A 13,770-nucleotide genomic window follows, 5' to 3' on the forward strand; every position below is an offset into this window, starting at 1 on the left:
TGATTCTGTTGTATAACTAATATACTGTAAGCTTAAAAGCAAGTTGAATGATTGATGGGTGGAACCTTTGATCTCACTCATCTGTCATCAACCATCATTGCTCAATTTGGTTAGACAGTGCACATCCATACGTCCATTAGTGGGTGAATAATTTACAAATGTGAATCCATTTAATTCCTTCATCATTCATAAGAGGAGGAAAACAAAATCCAGTTTTCAAACCAGTGAAGTGCTATCTACCTTGTTTCGGTGTGCATGCTCAATAAATTTTGTTTGGGTGCAGTTTGACAGTAATAAAAAGCAGATCAAAATAATCTGATCACTGGCCGCATCCTGTTATAGGGAATTAAATGCTGTAGGAAATTATGATTTATTAAACATCTGTCAGAAATGACAGTTCTGCTGTTCGTTTGGTGAGAAACGTGAATTACATTGTTAAAATAAAACACAGAAACAGGGTTTTCACCATTCACCAGATTAACTAGATTTTATTCATATTATGGTTGTTGACTTTCCACTGGACATTTCAAGTTGCTGAACTGCGCTAAATTCTACATGTTATGGTAAGGTGTAAAAGAGGTCATTGAATAATTCCTGCTAGAGACAAATGAAGGATTTCAGCTGTCTTTGTTTAATGCATTTTACAAGGCTTTAAAGAGGTCACGTCACTTCACAGGAATTGCGTATTATGATTCTTTGACTCCTCCATTTGATTTAGTTTTAGCTCTCAAGTGCTTTTACTAGATGTACAATACAAAAATATTTATACTTCTGTTTGATGCATCTGCCAATAAAGTTAATGACAACCTGACCAAGTAAAACAGGGCCCAACTAACCTTAACAATTTGTCAGGCAAGACTCACAAGCTCTTTTGAGTCCCAGCTCAGATTTAGTCGCTTTATTAATTATTTAGTTCATTTTTCAGGCTTTTTTAGGTTAATATTTCAGGGACAGAGGGCAATTGGGGGTTAATTTAGGGTTTAGGAACAGGGAGATTGTGGAATTAGAGGTCAAGCTGGAATGCAAGTGTCTGCTCTGGTTTCAAAGACCAGCGATGTGGATGGGTGACTTCCATGGTCAGACGTTTGATATCAGACCTGCAGAGAGTAGACAATGGACCGCAGGTCAGTGGGTTTCAGAGCTGGAGTTCCCTGTGGGTGAGAGGAATTAGTGCCCATGACCCCCCCCCCCCACCGGTTTTGAGAATCAGTGAGACCAGAGTTCAAGTTTGGTGTTCGGGTCCTGTCATTGGTGAGTCCGCAGTTCAAAGCCTAGCGTTCAGTGATTAGCGAGTCCTGGCATTGACGCCACAGATTGAGGCCTGAAGGTCAAATCAGAAGGCCAGAAGTGGAGGCCTATTGGCCAGAACAGAGTCTATGACTCTTTGCAAGTCCACTGGGGAGGTTGACGTTTGGTGCCTGCAGGCAAGTCAGTTTCTGCTGGAAGCCAGATGACTGTCCCAGGGTTAAAAGACTGTGTCTGTGCGTGCATGTGTAGGATGAACTGGGCTAATTTTTGTCTTAGCTTCATCCCAACCACAACCCTACTCACTTCTCCTGAATATCTACCCATCCTCTTTTAAGATGTCTACCATGTCCTGAAACTATAATCCACTTTATCATGTTTAGCAGGAATATGCAACCCGTTGGTCGGCTGTAAATAAAGTGTGAGCCTTAGCTGTCTGATGCACCATCAATAACTCACACTGAGACGTAAGGCGAGATATCGGCTTTTATTGACTGGAAGAAGGAACCAGGAGTCCATCATACTATGTCCTGGAGACTGAGGCCGAGCGTCAGGCCTCAGATCGCCTTTATACAGGGGCCTGTGGGAGGAGCCACAGGAGCAGTCAGCAGGGGGGCGTGTCCAGACAGGCACATAGTTCACCACACCGTCATCACCCTGAGATTCCTTCCCGTATCCATGTTGTATCTGCTATCAGTTCTAGTTTTATCATTTCCAACACTCATGAAAGGCTTTAAGAAAAATAGTACTTTTTTATTTGAGAGCGTTTGTGGTTAGTGTACAAGTATGAAACTTCTGTTCAGAAAGTTGAATATTTGTTTTGGTCATAGCACTACTGAGTCTGTCTCATGGGAAATCTAGACACCAAAGATTACAACACTTCACTAAAAGCAATTTTATGCATGCGTCATTATCATGACTTTTTATATCACTGTTTCCTTTATTAGGAAAAAAGTTCTGTCTGAGGTAGCTGTGTGATTTTAGCACATTGCTTATCCCGTGAGAATTATGTTTATGATTGGGTGCAATCTAGTTATACTTTGTGTTTATGTGATTCCTCTCGTTGTATATATGGAATCATAAAAGAAAGATTTACTGCTGTAAATCAAAGCGGAGATCAATCCGTAGTGCATCTGTTACAGCTCAGGGAACGCCGTATGAGCTTGCTCAATCCACAACAGAAATGGATGTAGTCTCGAGGTAATAATCCCACACATATGATTGCTAAATTACAAAGATGGAAAATGGGAAAAGTACTTCCTTCTCTGCTTTACGCAGAAAGAATTTGAAATTTTAAGGGATTTGCTGTTTCTTTTCAATGTATTTAAAAATAGTCTGCAGTTCTCGTGGCTGCTGATCTACAGCTTATCACAAGAATCGAATTTTGTACATCTTAAAGATGTGGATATGAATACGTGATTAGCCAAATTTTCAGGCATTAGATTTCTATCATTAAAATTAAGTGGGCTGACAGCTTTGTCATTGGCAAGAAGATAGGGTAAGAATAAATGATCCAATTCCCTGAAATTCTGGCTGGATCAAAATGCAGGTAGAAGCAGATAATTAAATTCTACTGTTAGTGCAGGGCCAAATGATGTGATAAAATTAACAAATTGACATGCACCAAAGCAAGGGTTGAGGATCAGAAGATCATTTGCTTAGAAAGACTGGCAATGAATTCCTGGAAAATACATAAACATTTGACATCATGCAATGCTCCCTCGAAGGTGTGCACATGTGCACACAGACATCTTTTGCTACCAGCACAGAATGGAATTTAAACTGCACGCAAAACGTTATCACCCTCTACCTCATTGGCATGTTAAGAATATTTCACAATCACATTTCCTTTTCCGGTTTCTGATGTGGCGGTGCTGACAACATAGAGCTTGCAATGATTTGCCTGCATATTTTAGAACTGACTTATTTTTACTATTTTAATTGAAGAAATCATTCAGTGCACATTTGCTGTTGTCACTGGGCAAAAAAAATTGCACAGCACAAGATTTTTGCACACACTGGTCATTACACATTACAGGGTGCATTGACATGTCACAAACACAAAAGATTCTGCAGCTGCTGGAAAATTGAGCAATGCACACAAAATGCTGGAGGACTTCAACATGTCGAGCAGAATCCATGAAGAGTAATTACAGTTGACATTCTGAACTGAGACGATTATGTCAATTACTTTACTGAAACTGATCCTGCAGGAGTAGAATAAGATTTAGAGGTTGTAAAAACAGGTAAAGCCAGAAATACCAGTGTACCATAGTTACTTAACTGCTGAGATCAAGCAACAGATTTTATTTTTAAAAGCAGTCATGTTTGGCTGTAGCAGATGTGAAGATCATCATTAATCTGGAACTCAGCTGTCTCACAGTTCACCAATCTAAGAGATGCACCAAGAACTCAAATAAGGAATTCAGAAGATTTTATGTTTGTCAGGCAATCATGAGATGTGGAGCTTATGAATAACATTAATGTTCAGGAAAAGGCTGGGCAAGTCTCTGGGGCTTGAGGGAAGGGACTGGGTGAGTCTCTGGGACTGGAGGGAAGAGACGACTGCCTGATACTTGGGATTGGTGTACAAATCTGACATTTTCCATTTCTGATTGTCCTGAAATATTAACTCTGTTTCTCACTCCAAAGAAGGTATTTAAAATGTTGCTTACCAATATTCTATGAATTTATTACTGACTTTTAACTGGTTTGACCATAAGATTAAAAGAAATGGAGGCTGGATTAGGCTTAGGTGTGCTTTGGTATTCAACAATATGATGAATGATCTAACCTTGATTTTAGTGTCTCTTTCTTTCCTGTTCTCCAACAGCCTTTCAGATCTCTAAATACCAAAATCTTGCACTGCAATTGTATTCATTCTAATATCAGTCAATCCCAGTGCTCATGTTGCTGTGCACATTCTCCAAAAGCAAAAAACATTGCATTAGGTTAGTAATGTCACAAAAAAATGAGCTTTAATTCAGATATAGTTTTAGTCAGACAAATGTTTTCTATTTTACCAGTAATTCTCATCTTTACTGCTGGCCATTTTCCTAAACACTGATTATTTTCTGCAGAAAGATCTGAATAAATGATCCGGTCAACATCATGGGCCAGAGGGCCAGCACTGTGCTGTACTGTTCTATGTTCTAAATGGCTTTAAAAGTATTCATAAGACTTGTAATCCAGTTTTGATAAACATAATATTTCTCCCAATGTATCAGATGCCACAGTGTGTACAGTGTATTTTTTCATAAATAACCAGAACTAATTTCAAAGTAGAATCAGTCCTGTTTTCTCACACTGTATCAATTTTTGCAAAAGTAAATTTTATCAACAATCTTAAGCATTTTAAGTAATCCAAAGCAGTTGATTCATAAATACTGTTGTCACTCAACAGTGGATAACTGCATTAAACCAAAAAAAAAATACAGTTTCCATCCTTCACCCTTGAAGAGGTTCTTGGCTAGAACATAGTAATTATTTATTCATTGTGATTTAAGGAGTTCACTGCACATATGGCACAGTTATAAATGGGCAAATGTAGCTCTCAAACACTATGGTATATTCTATCAATCTGGTTCAATATGACTAATTACATTATTGACTTTTTCCTGAATAAAATGAACTGAAATAAATTTGTGTTTTGTTACAGCTGTCAAATCAATTAATCTCACAACAAGTAAGTGTCATTGAACATATTCACTGAACTGGGAACTACTCCATTACAAATGTAATATTAGTTAATTGTAAAAGAGTGCAATCCAAATTCAGTGTGGTAGAAGGTGGATTTTCAGTACCTAAAATATTTCGTATTAACCTGGCAACATTTAATTATTAGATGTTTTTGAGGTGGAAATATACCATTTTAGAATTCTCAATTCTGAAGTTATTTAAAACATGCACCTTTTCTGTACAATGAACACAAGTAATAATATATTAATTATGCCTGAACGATAGGCGCCCAGTTGCACTCACCTCAATTACAAGCAAATGCTTTGAGAGGCTGGTCAAGGACTGCAGGTGCAGCCTGCTACAACCCATACTGGACTCCCTAACATTTGCCTACCAATAAAACTGGCCATAGCCACAGCACCACGCACCATTCGCACTCACCTGGAGAAGACGCATACTTTAGAATGCTGTTCCTGGACTACAGTTCAGCATTTAACACCAAAATTCCCCCCAGACTTGACAGGAAGCTCAGAGACCTTGGCCTGCACCCCACCTTGTGCAGCCAGGTCCTGGATTTCCTATCGTATTGCTGACAGGTGGTAAGGGTGGGCTCCCTCACTTCTGCCACTCTGACCCTCAACAACAAAATCTCCCCAAGGTTGTGTTCTGAGTGCCCTTCTCTACTCCCTTTACACCCACAAATGTGCTGCCACACAGAGCCCCAATCTGCTGATCACATTCGCAGATGACACGACTTTGATCAGCCTTATTTCTAGCGGTAAGGAGACAGCCTACAGAGGTGAGGTTGACACCCTGACACAGTGGTGCCAGGATAACAACCTCTCCCTCAATGTCCAAAAAAAAAAGATCTGATTGTGGATTACAGGAGGAATGGAGACAGGTCGCCCCGATCAACATCAATGGGTCTGTAGTTGAGAGGGTGTAGAGTGTTCTTGTGCAGTGTGTTGAAACTCTGACTAAACACCAAGTTAAACCGGAGCCAATGAAGACAGAGCTGCAGTAAGATTAACTGTTTACTGTTCACTCTTCCACATTAATGTGTGGTGAAAACTGTTGATAAAATAATACAAAATGTATACAGTATCTGTTTCATTCTTGAGACCACCTGTGCTCTTTCCTTTTAGTGAGTGTCTTCAGCCACCCAGGGGAGGAAGGGGGTCGCGTAAAACCTCCGCCGGGCTCGAGCTGACCCCACGTTTGAACTTGAAAAGCCACTCCAATCACCGCTCCCTTTAACAGAATCCGCGTTAATATTTTCACTTCAAATACTGTCATATGAACTTACGGGGTTCCTTCTATATTGTTTCTTTGTGGGTAGACACAGAGCTCTTCTCGATCATGCTGCACGCACAGCCCCACTTTTCCACCTTCTCCAAGCCGGAACTTACCCACAATTCGCGGCGAAACCGGGGGCAACATTATCACATGCTGCAATACACCACAGACAATGAACTTTATCTTTAACTTTAACCAGAAATAGTTGCAAACAAATTATTTAAAGAGGAAATGTAATAAAGTTAAATAACTGCCTTAAGGGCAACAGAGGGTGAGTAGTTTGAAGTTCCTCCATATACACATCACCGGTGATCTCACCAGGAATGTACACACCGGCTTTGTGGTGAGAAAAGAAAAACAGCATCTCATCCACCTCAGGGAACTGAAGACGTTTGGCATGGGGACCCCAGACGCTGAAGACTTTCTACAGGGGAACCACTGAGAGCATCCTGACTGGCTGTGTCACCGCCTGGTATGGGAACTGTGATCGCCAGGCACTGCAGAGAGTGGCACGGACAGCCCAGCACATCTGTGGATGTGAACGTCTCTCCACCGAGGACATTTACAGCAGCAAGTGCAGAAAGAAGGCCTGGAAGATCATCGGAGACACCAGTCACCCCAACCATAAACCGTTTCAGCTGCTTCCGTCTGGCAAACGGTACAGCAGAATTAAAGCCAGGACCAACAGGCTTCTTTCACATTTCTATACATTGCAACGGAGTTGTAACACAAAGATTTTTACTCCCTCCCATTGTGCGATGGATGTAATATTTAAGTAAATTCTAATTCAACACTTCATTTATAGTGGTAAATAAAATATTTTGGTATGTGAAAAGCAAAATAATAACTATCGATTTTTTCATTCCGAAGTATTTTCTGTTGATTACAATTTAGTCAAGTAGTAAAGTTAGAGAATAGCAACAATAAAACTTGATTACACACCATTAGTAGCAACGTTTTATTTTTGTTAGAATTACATTTTGAGTAGCAAAATCCATTTTTCTTTCATTAAGCATAATGTCAACCCTCCTGTAATGTAAAACATTAGTCATTATATATAAGGACACCATTACTCTTGATACAAATGGGAAAGATTGTCGAGTGAATGATTAGTTTTTGTTGTACTCCAGATCATGGTCTTTATTGGGAGCTTTGCTATTGCTTGCTTGGTGGATGGAGAGTGATCATGCTTTTTTGCTTAAGTAAGAGAGGGAGGATCATTGTTACACTGCTGCTTGTGCGTGGGAGGGGGTAAGGGGGGGCTTTGGGATTCTAATGTTCTTACTGTCACTCATTCTTTGGGGCACTCCCCTGTTTTTGTGGATGTCTGTGAAGAACAAGAATTTCAAGATGTAGATTGGATACGTTTCTCTAGTATTAAATGGCACTATTGAACTATTGAAAGATTACACAACCTGTTTATCAAATCATGCTGAGTGAAGGCAATGCTACAAATTACCTACATTAGTTTGTAGGTAACAAGACCCATATCTTGCTGGAGAGAAGAATAAACAGTTTTGCATTGCGTAAATATTTTTATTCACTGTATCTTTTCTGGATATAACATTGAGCTTTCCCTGAGAGGTATGAATATTTATTCAGTTATATATTCTGTTAATTGTAAGTAGAGGGTACTGTTTTTAAACAGAATCAGTTTGAAGAGTGAATCATAAGCTTGCTGTATTAGAGTCCATTTTCTGAGAGTCCTGTTGTTAACCCTTTCCTGCATTTAACTTAACTGTTGACAAGATTGTTCAGTAACAAACTGTACATCTTGAGAAAGAATTGTAAAATAAACAAAAGGAAGAATTTTGAGTATCTTGTATAGTGAAAATCCATGGATAAAGCATTTAGATAAAATGTTTTAGTTTAGTTATTTCTGGTTTAGAATTCCACTTTTTTTTTGCTTTTCTTTCATGGCATAGATAAATATGGGTGTCCTTAGGAGAGGAAACAATGAGCATATCAAATATGGGCTAGTGGAAAGATAAATATGCTTAATAAAGAAACATTTCACATTGTTTTGTGTTGAAGAGATTAGAGATCTTGCTTCAGCATATGTTATCCCACAGAATTTTAAAAAATGTGTTAATTGTGTGTAAATTTCAAATTATTTTATTCATATTCAACATTAAAATTAAGATATACATCTAAGTTGTGTTTGTATTACCCTTGAGAAGTAGTGTTTTCATGCACTTCACAACTGATTTGGATATTATTATGTTACTGTTTCATGAGCTTTACTGTGTGCTAATTAGCAGCGTTATAAATGGTGATTGTGCTTCAAAAATACTAATGACAAGTCACTGATCTGAGATATTAACTGTTCCTTTCTCCACAGATGCTGTTAGACATGCTGAATATATACAGCATTCATTATTTTGTTTCAGATTTCCAGAATCTGTGGATGATCCTGCTTTCATAAAGCACTTTTTTGACTGTATGTCCTTTGGGGTGGACTGAGATCCCATGAGTGTACACAACAACAAAAAGTTCTCTCCCTCAATGCCCTTTTAAATGCTGGTTCCTTGCATGCTATAGTGCCAGAGAGTTGTAGAGCAGTCACCACTTTGATCCTCATAATTTTTTCTCTCTTATAATGTCCCCTTTTAGCCTCTTTCATTGTAGGAAAAGCAGATCTAGTCTAGCCAATCTCTCCTTGTAACTCAAGCCCTCCAAACCAGGTAACATTTTGTGAGTTGTTTCGGTATGCCTGTGGTAAACTACGTCTGGATGGCCCCCACTGCTGACTGCTCTCTGGACACTCCCCTCCCGCAGACGCCTGTCCTGTGGCTCCTCCTGCAGACACCTGAATAAAGGTGATTGGAGGCACTGCTCCTCCCTCAGCCTCAAAGATGTTGTGGTCTCTTTTGCTAATAATGAAAGCCTATCGTTCGCCTCCTGTCTCCGAGAGTTATTGATGGTGCATCAATTTTATTAGCAGCAATTTTAAAACATGGAGAGCATTTTATGACCAGACCAATTGGATCTAGACCCTCAATCCCAGGAAGCCATTGATGCTTTCAAACTCTGGCTAGCATGCTTCGAATTGTACCTGGAGGAGATTCATGTGACCAACCCTGCCACAAAGCACAAACTTCTCCTCTCCAGAGTCAATGCAAGGGTCTACTCCATGATCAGAGACCAAACGGACTACCAGGGTACGACGGATGCCCTCAAAAGACAATACTGGCGGCCGGTGAACACCGTCTACGCAAGACATTGCTAAGCGACACAGCGGCAGCAGGCCAGAGAGTCGAGCGCTGAGTTTGTCTGGGCCCTACAGACACTTGTGCGGGCCTGCGACTGCAGGGGATTGATGGCAGAACAGCATGTGGAGCTCCTGGTACGAGACGCCTTCGTTACGGGGATCAGGTCAGTGTACATGCACCAGCGGCTGCTGGAACAGGCCGATCTTACCTTACATTCGGTGATCGAGCTGTCCGACATGCTGGAGGTCGCTCTGCACAAAGCTGACGCTCTCCAGGCGCGCGATCTCCCACCGGCCCTGTGGACGCTCCAGACCCCGCAACCTGCCGGAGAATCGACCTCGGCTGCTGCCAGTCGTGAGTCCGTGAAGTCCCTGCAACCCGCCGGCAAGTCGACCATGGCTGCGGACAGTCGGAAGTCCGCGCAGTGTTACTTTGTGGATTCGAAAAGCACCCCCGAAAACACTGCCTGGCCTGAGAAGCTACCTGCTCCAGCTGCAGAAAGAAGGGCCACTTCGCCAAGGCCTGTAAGTCCAAACCACGAGCGGGGTCAAGCAGCGTCATGAGTGAGGCATGGGGGTTGCCCTCTTGGTCACCGCCATCTTGCCTGCCCGCCTCGTGTGAGGCATGGGGGCGGCCATCTTTGTCGGTGCCACCTTGCCCCGCCTCCAACCCACAGGTACTTACCGGGCACCAAGACGGCGGTTCAACTCTGGCCTCCGTAACCCTCGACCAAAGCGCCCCACACCAGCTTGCAAGGTCAATGATGGACATCCTGGTGGAGGGGCACAGGACTAGCTGCCTGTTTGACACGGGCAGCACTGAGAGTTTTATTCACCCGGACACAGTGCAATGCTGCGGACTCGTGACATAGCCAGTAAGCCAGAGGGTCACTATGGCTTCTGGTTCGCATTCCACAGAGATCCGGGGGGGTTGTGTGGTGATACTGGTGGTGTAGGGCACAGAATATCGGGACTTTGTGTTACTGATCACGCCTCAACTGTGTGCCCCTGTGCCTTTGGGGTTCGACTTCCAGAGCCACCTGAAAAGTGTGACAATGGAGTGTGACGGGCCTCTCCCACCAATCGCTGTCAGAAATCCTCAGTTTTGTGGGACATCGTCATATACCCCGCTACTGACCACATACACATCCCACCCAGCACCATGCCAACAGCCGCGCTACTGACACCACTTGCAGCCTCTCCACCCTCAAGATCCCTCCCCCACCGCTGTTCGGCAACCTGACCCCCGACTGTAAACTTGTGGCAACTAAAAGCAGGAGGTACAGCGCAGGGGACAGGGCCTTCATTCAGTCAGACGTGCAGTGGCTGCTCAGGGAGGGGATCATTGAACCAAGCTCAAGTCCTTGGAGGGCCCAGGTGGTTGTTGTTCGGACCGGGCAGAAATATAGGATGATCGTGGACTATAACCAGACCATCAATAGGTTCACGCAGCTTGACGCGTATCCCCTACCCCGCATCGTGGATATGGTCAATCAGATAGCTCAGTACAAGGTGTACTTGACTATAGACCTAAAATTCGCTTAACATCAGCTCCCCATCCGCCTGGAGGACTGCCCCTACACTGCCTTCAATGCAGGTGGCAGGCTCTATCACTTCCTGCGCGTCCCCTTCGGTGTCACGAATGGTGTCTCTGTCTTCCAGAGGGAAATGGACTGGATGGTGGACCAGTGCCAACTGAAGGCCACATTTCCCTATCTGGATAATATCACCATCTGCAGTCACGACTGGCAGGACCACGACACCAACCTCCAATGATTTTTCCAAGCGGCCAAAGCCCTGAACCTTACCTATAACAGGGACAAGTGTGTGTTCGGAACCACCCAACTTGCTATCCTTGGGTATGTCGTGGAGAATGGAGTCATTGGCCCTGACCCCGATCGTATCCGCCCTCTGTTGGAACTCCCTCTTCCCACCACCCTCAGAGCCTTCAACAGGTGCCTGGGCTTCTTTTCCTATTACGCCCAGTGGGTCCCTCACTACGCCGACAAGGACCGCCCCCTGGTCAAGTCCACCACATTTCCCCTCTCAGCTGAGGCCCGCGCGGCCTTCAGTCACATTAAAAGGGACATTGCCAAAGCAACGATGCATGCGGTGGACGAGACCGTTTCCTTCCAAGTAGAGAGTGACGCCTCCGATTTCGCGCTGGCTGCTACCCTCAATCAGCCAGGCAGGCCAGTAGCATTCTTTTCTCAAGGCCAGTAGCATTCTTTCCTTCAAGGCTCTGAAATTCAGCACTCTGCGGTGAAGAAAGAAGCCCAGGCCATAGTAGAAGCTATTAGGCACTGGAGGCACTATCTCGCCGGCAAAAGGTTCACCTTGCTGACCAACCAGCGCTCAGTTGCGTTCATGATCAGCAACCAACAGCGGGGCAAAATCAAAAATTATAAAATTTTGCGGTTGAGAATGGAACTCTCCACCTACAACTATGACATCCTGTACTGGCCTGGAAGGCTCAGTGAGCCCCCTGATGCCCTATCCCGGGGAGCGTGTGCCAGTGCACAGCTTGACCAGCTATACGCCCTCCATGCAGATCTTTGCCACCCGGGGGTCACCCAGCTTTACCATTTCGTGAAAGCCCGGAACCTGCCGTACTCCGTTGAGGAAATCAGGACGATGACCAGGGACTGTCAAGTCTGCACTGAGTGCAAACCGCACTCTACCATCCTGAAAAGGCACAACTTATCAAGGCCACCCGCCCCCTTGAGTGACTGAGTGTTGACTTGAAAGGCCCCCTTCCTTCCACCGACCGCAATGTCTACTTTCTCAACATTATCGACAAGTACTCGCGGTTCCCCTTTGCCATTCCCTGCCCCGATACCACTGTCACGTCCGTCATAAAAGCCCTGCGCCAGCTCTTCACTCTGTTCGGATATCCCTGCTATATCCACAGTGATAGAGGGTCCTCCTTTATGAGTGACGAGCTGCACCAGTACCTGTTGGCTAGGGGCATTGCTACTAGTAGGACCACGAGCTATAATCCCCGGGGGAATGGACAGGTGGAGAGGGAGAATGCCACTGTGTGGAAGGCCACACTCTTAGCCCTTAGGTCAAAGGGTTGCCGGTCTCTCGCTGGCAGGAGGTCCTCCCCGAGGTGCTCCACTCCATCCGCTCCCTGTTATGTACGTCCACCAATGCCACCCCTCATGAGCGACTCTTCTTTTCCCAGGAAGTCTGCCACTGGGACCACCCTACTGGCTTGGGTGACGTCCCCAGGGCCAGTGCTGCTCCGGAAACATGCGAGGAGCAATAAATACTCCCCGCTGGTCGAGAGGGTTCACCTTCTACATGCGAACCCACAGTATGCCTACGTGGTCTTACCTGATGGGCGGGAGGACATGGTCTCCGTCCGCGACCTGTCTGCGTCCCCTACCCCGAACACTCCACGGTGACTATGAACCCTGTACCCACCGATGTATATACCCACGAGACACCGCGCACACCAAACTCTACACAGACTCCTCACGACACTCTCATACCGGGCGCCATGCACACGCATGCGGGATTACTGACGCCTAACGGGCTGGCACCTTCAGTCAGGCCGGAGCCAGCACAACCACCGTCACCAGTGCTACGTAGATCGCAGCGACAGACTTGACTGCCTAATAGACTTAACCTATAAATATACTTGTAAGAAACTTTGCCCATGGGGACTCTCTTTTAAAACAAAGGGGGGTTAAATGTGGTAAACTATGTATACCTTTCTGGACACACCGCCCCTGCTGACTGCTCTCTGGACACGCCCCTCTGCTGACTGCTCCTGTGGCTCCTCCCACAGACCCCTGTATAAAGGCAATTGGGGCACTGCTCCTCCCTCAGTCTCCAAGATGTCGTGGTCTCTTTTGCTGCTAATAAAAGCCTCCCGTCTCCGAGAGTTATTGATGGTGCATCAATGCCCTCTTGCTTAATCAAATCTTTTTGTAGTGTGACAACCAGACCTTCACACAATATAAAAAGTGTGGCTTATCAAACCTTTTTTTTTTACAATTTTAACATAATATCTCAAACTCTTGCACTTGATCTTAACTTCCAAAATTACATCACTTCACACTGGGCTGAGTTGAATTCCAGCTGCCCACTTTCCCAGCTGTCATGTCTGGACATTACATTGCATTGCATTTTAGGCACTGTTACTAAACTCATTTCATATTGAGACTACCTATTGAACCTGGAAGAGAAACTAAGAAGTTTCTGTTCTTCATCAAAAAAAAAATCTGCAGCAAAGATTTGCATCAAGAGCTGCAATTGAACAATGCAAAGGGCAGAATTGCAAAAAACAAGACCAGATAAAGGAGAAAAGCAACTGATGGGAGGGGAATACT

General features: G+C 44.1%; 1 protein-coding gene and 1 long non-coding RNA gene across 7 annotated transcripts in view; one reads left to right on the plus strand and one right to left on the minus strand.

Moving 5' to 3' along the window:
* The window catches only part of LOC132394342 (uncharacterized), a 121,555-nt gene that overhangs the window by 40,811 nt on the left and 66,974 nt on the right, over window positions 1–13,770 (plus strand). The window contains exon 3 of the long non-coding RNA XR_009512278.1: window positions 4,904–4,930. This is a non-coding gene — a long non-coding RNA (uncharacterized LOC132394342). The remainder of the gene's footprint in view (window positions 1–4,903; window positions 4,931–13,770) is intronic.
* LOC132394341 (glypican-5-like) overlaps window positions 1–13,770 on the minus strand; it is an 855,183-nt gene that overhangs the window by 340 nt on the left and 841,073 nt on the right. The window contains exon 8 of one of the 6 annotated variants that reach the window (XM_059970371.1): window positions 6,031–6,372. The exons of 2 other annotated variants lie outside the window; for them this stretch is intronic. In XM_059970371.1, coding sequence (XP_059826354.1) covers window positions 6,226–6,372 — 147 coding nt within the window. In that variant the 3' untranslated portion in view covers window positions 6,031–6,225. Of the gene's footprint in view, window positions 1–6,030; window positions 6,373–13,770 lie in introns of those variants that run through there. 3 more of the 6 variants (XM_059970372.1, XM_059970366.1, XM_059970367.1) reach the window with 3 other exon arrangements.

This window comes from Hypanus sabinus, chromosome 5 (assembly GCF_030144855.1).
Source record: "Hypanus sabinus isolate sHypSab1 chromosome 5, sHypSab1.hap1, whole genome shotgun sequence".
In the NCBI taxonomy this organism is placed as follows: domain Eukaryota; kingdom Metazoa; phylum Chordata; class Chondrichthyes; order Myliobatiformes; family Dasyatidae; genus Hypanus; species Hypanus sabinus.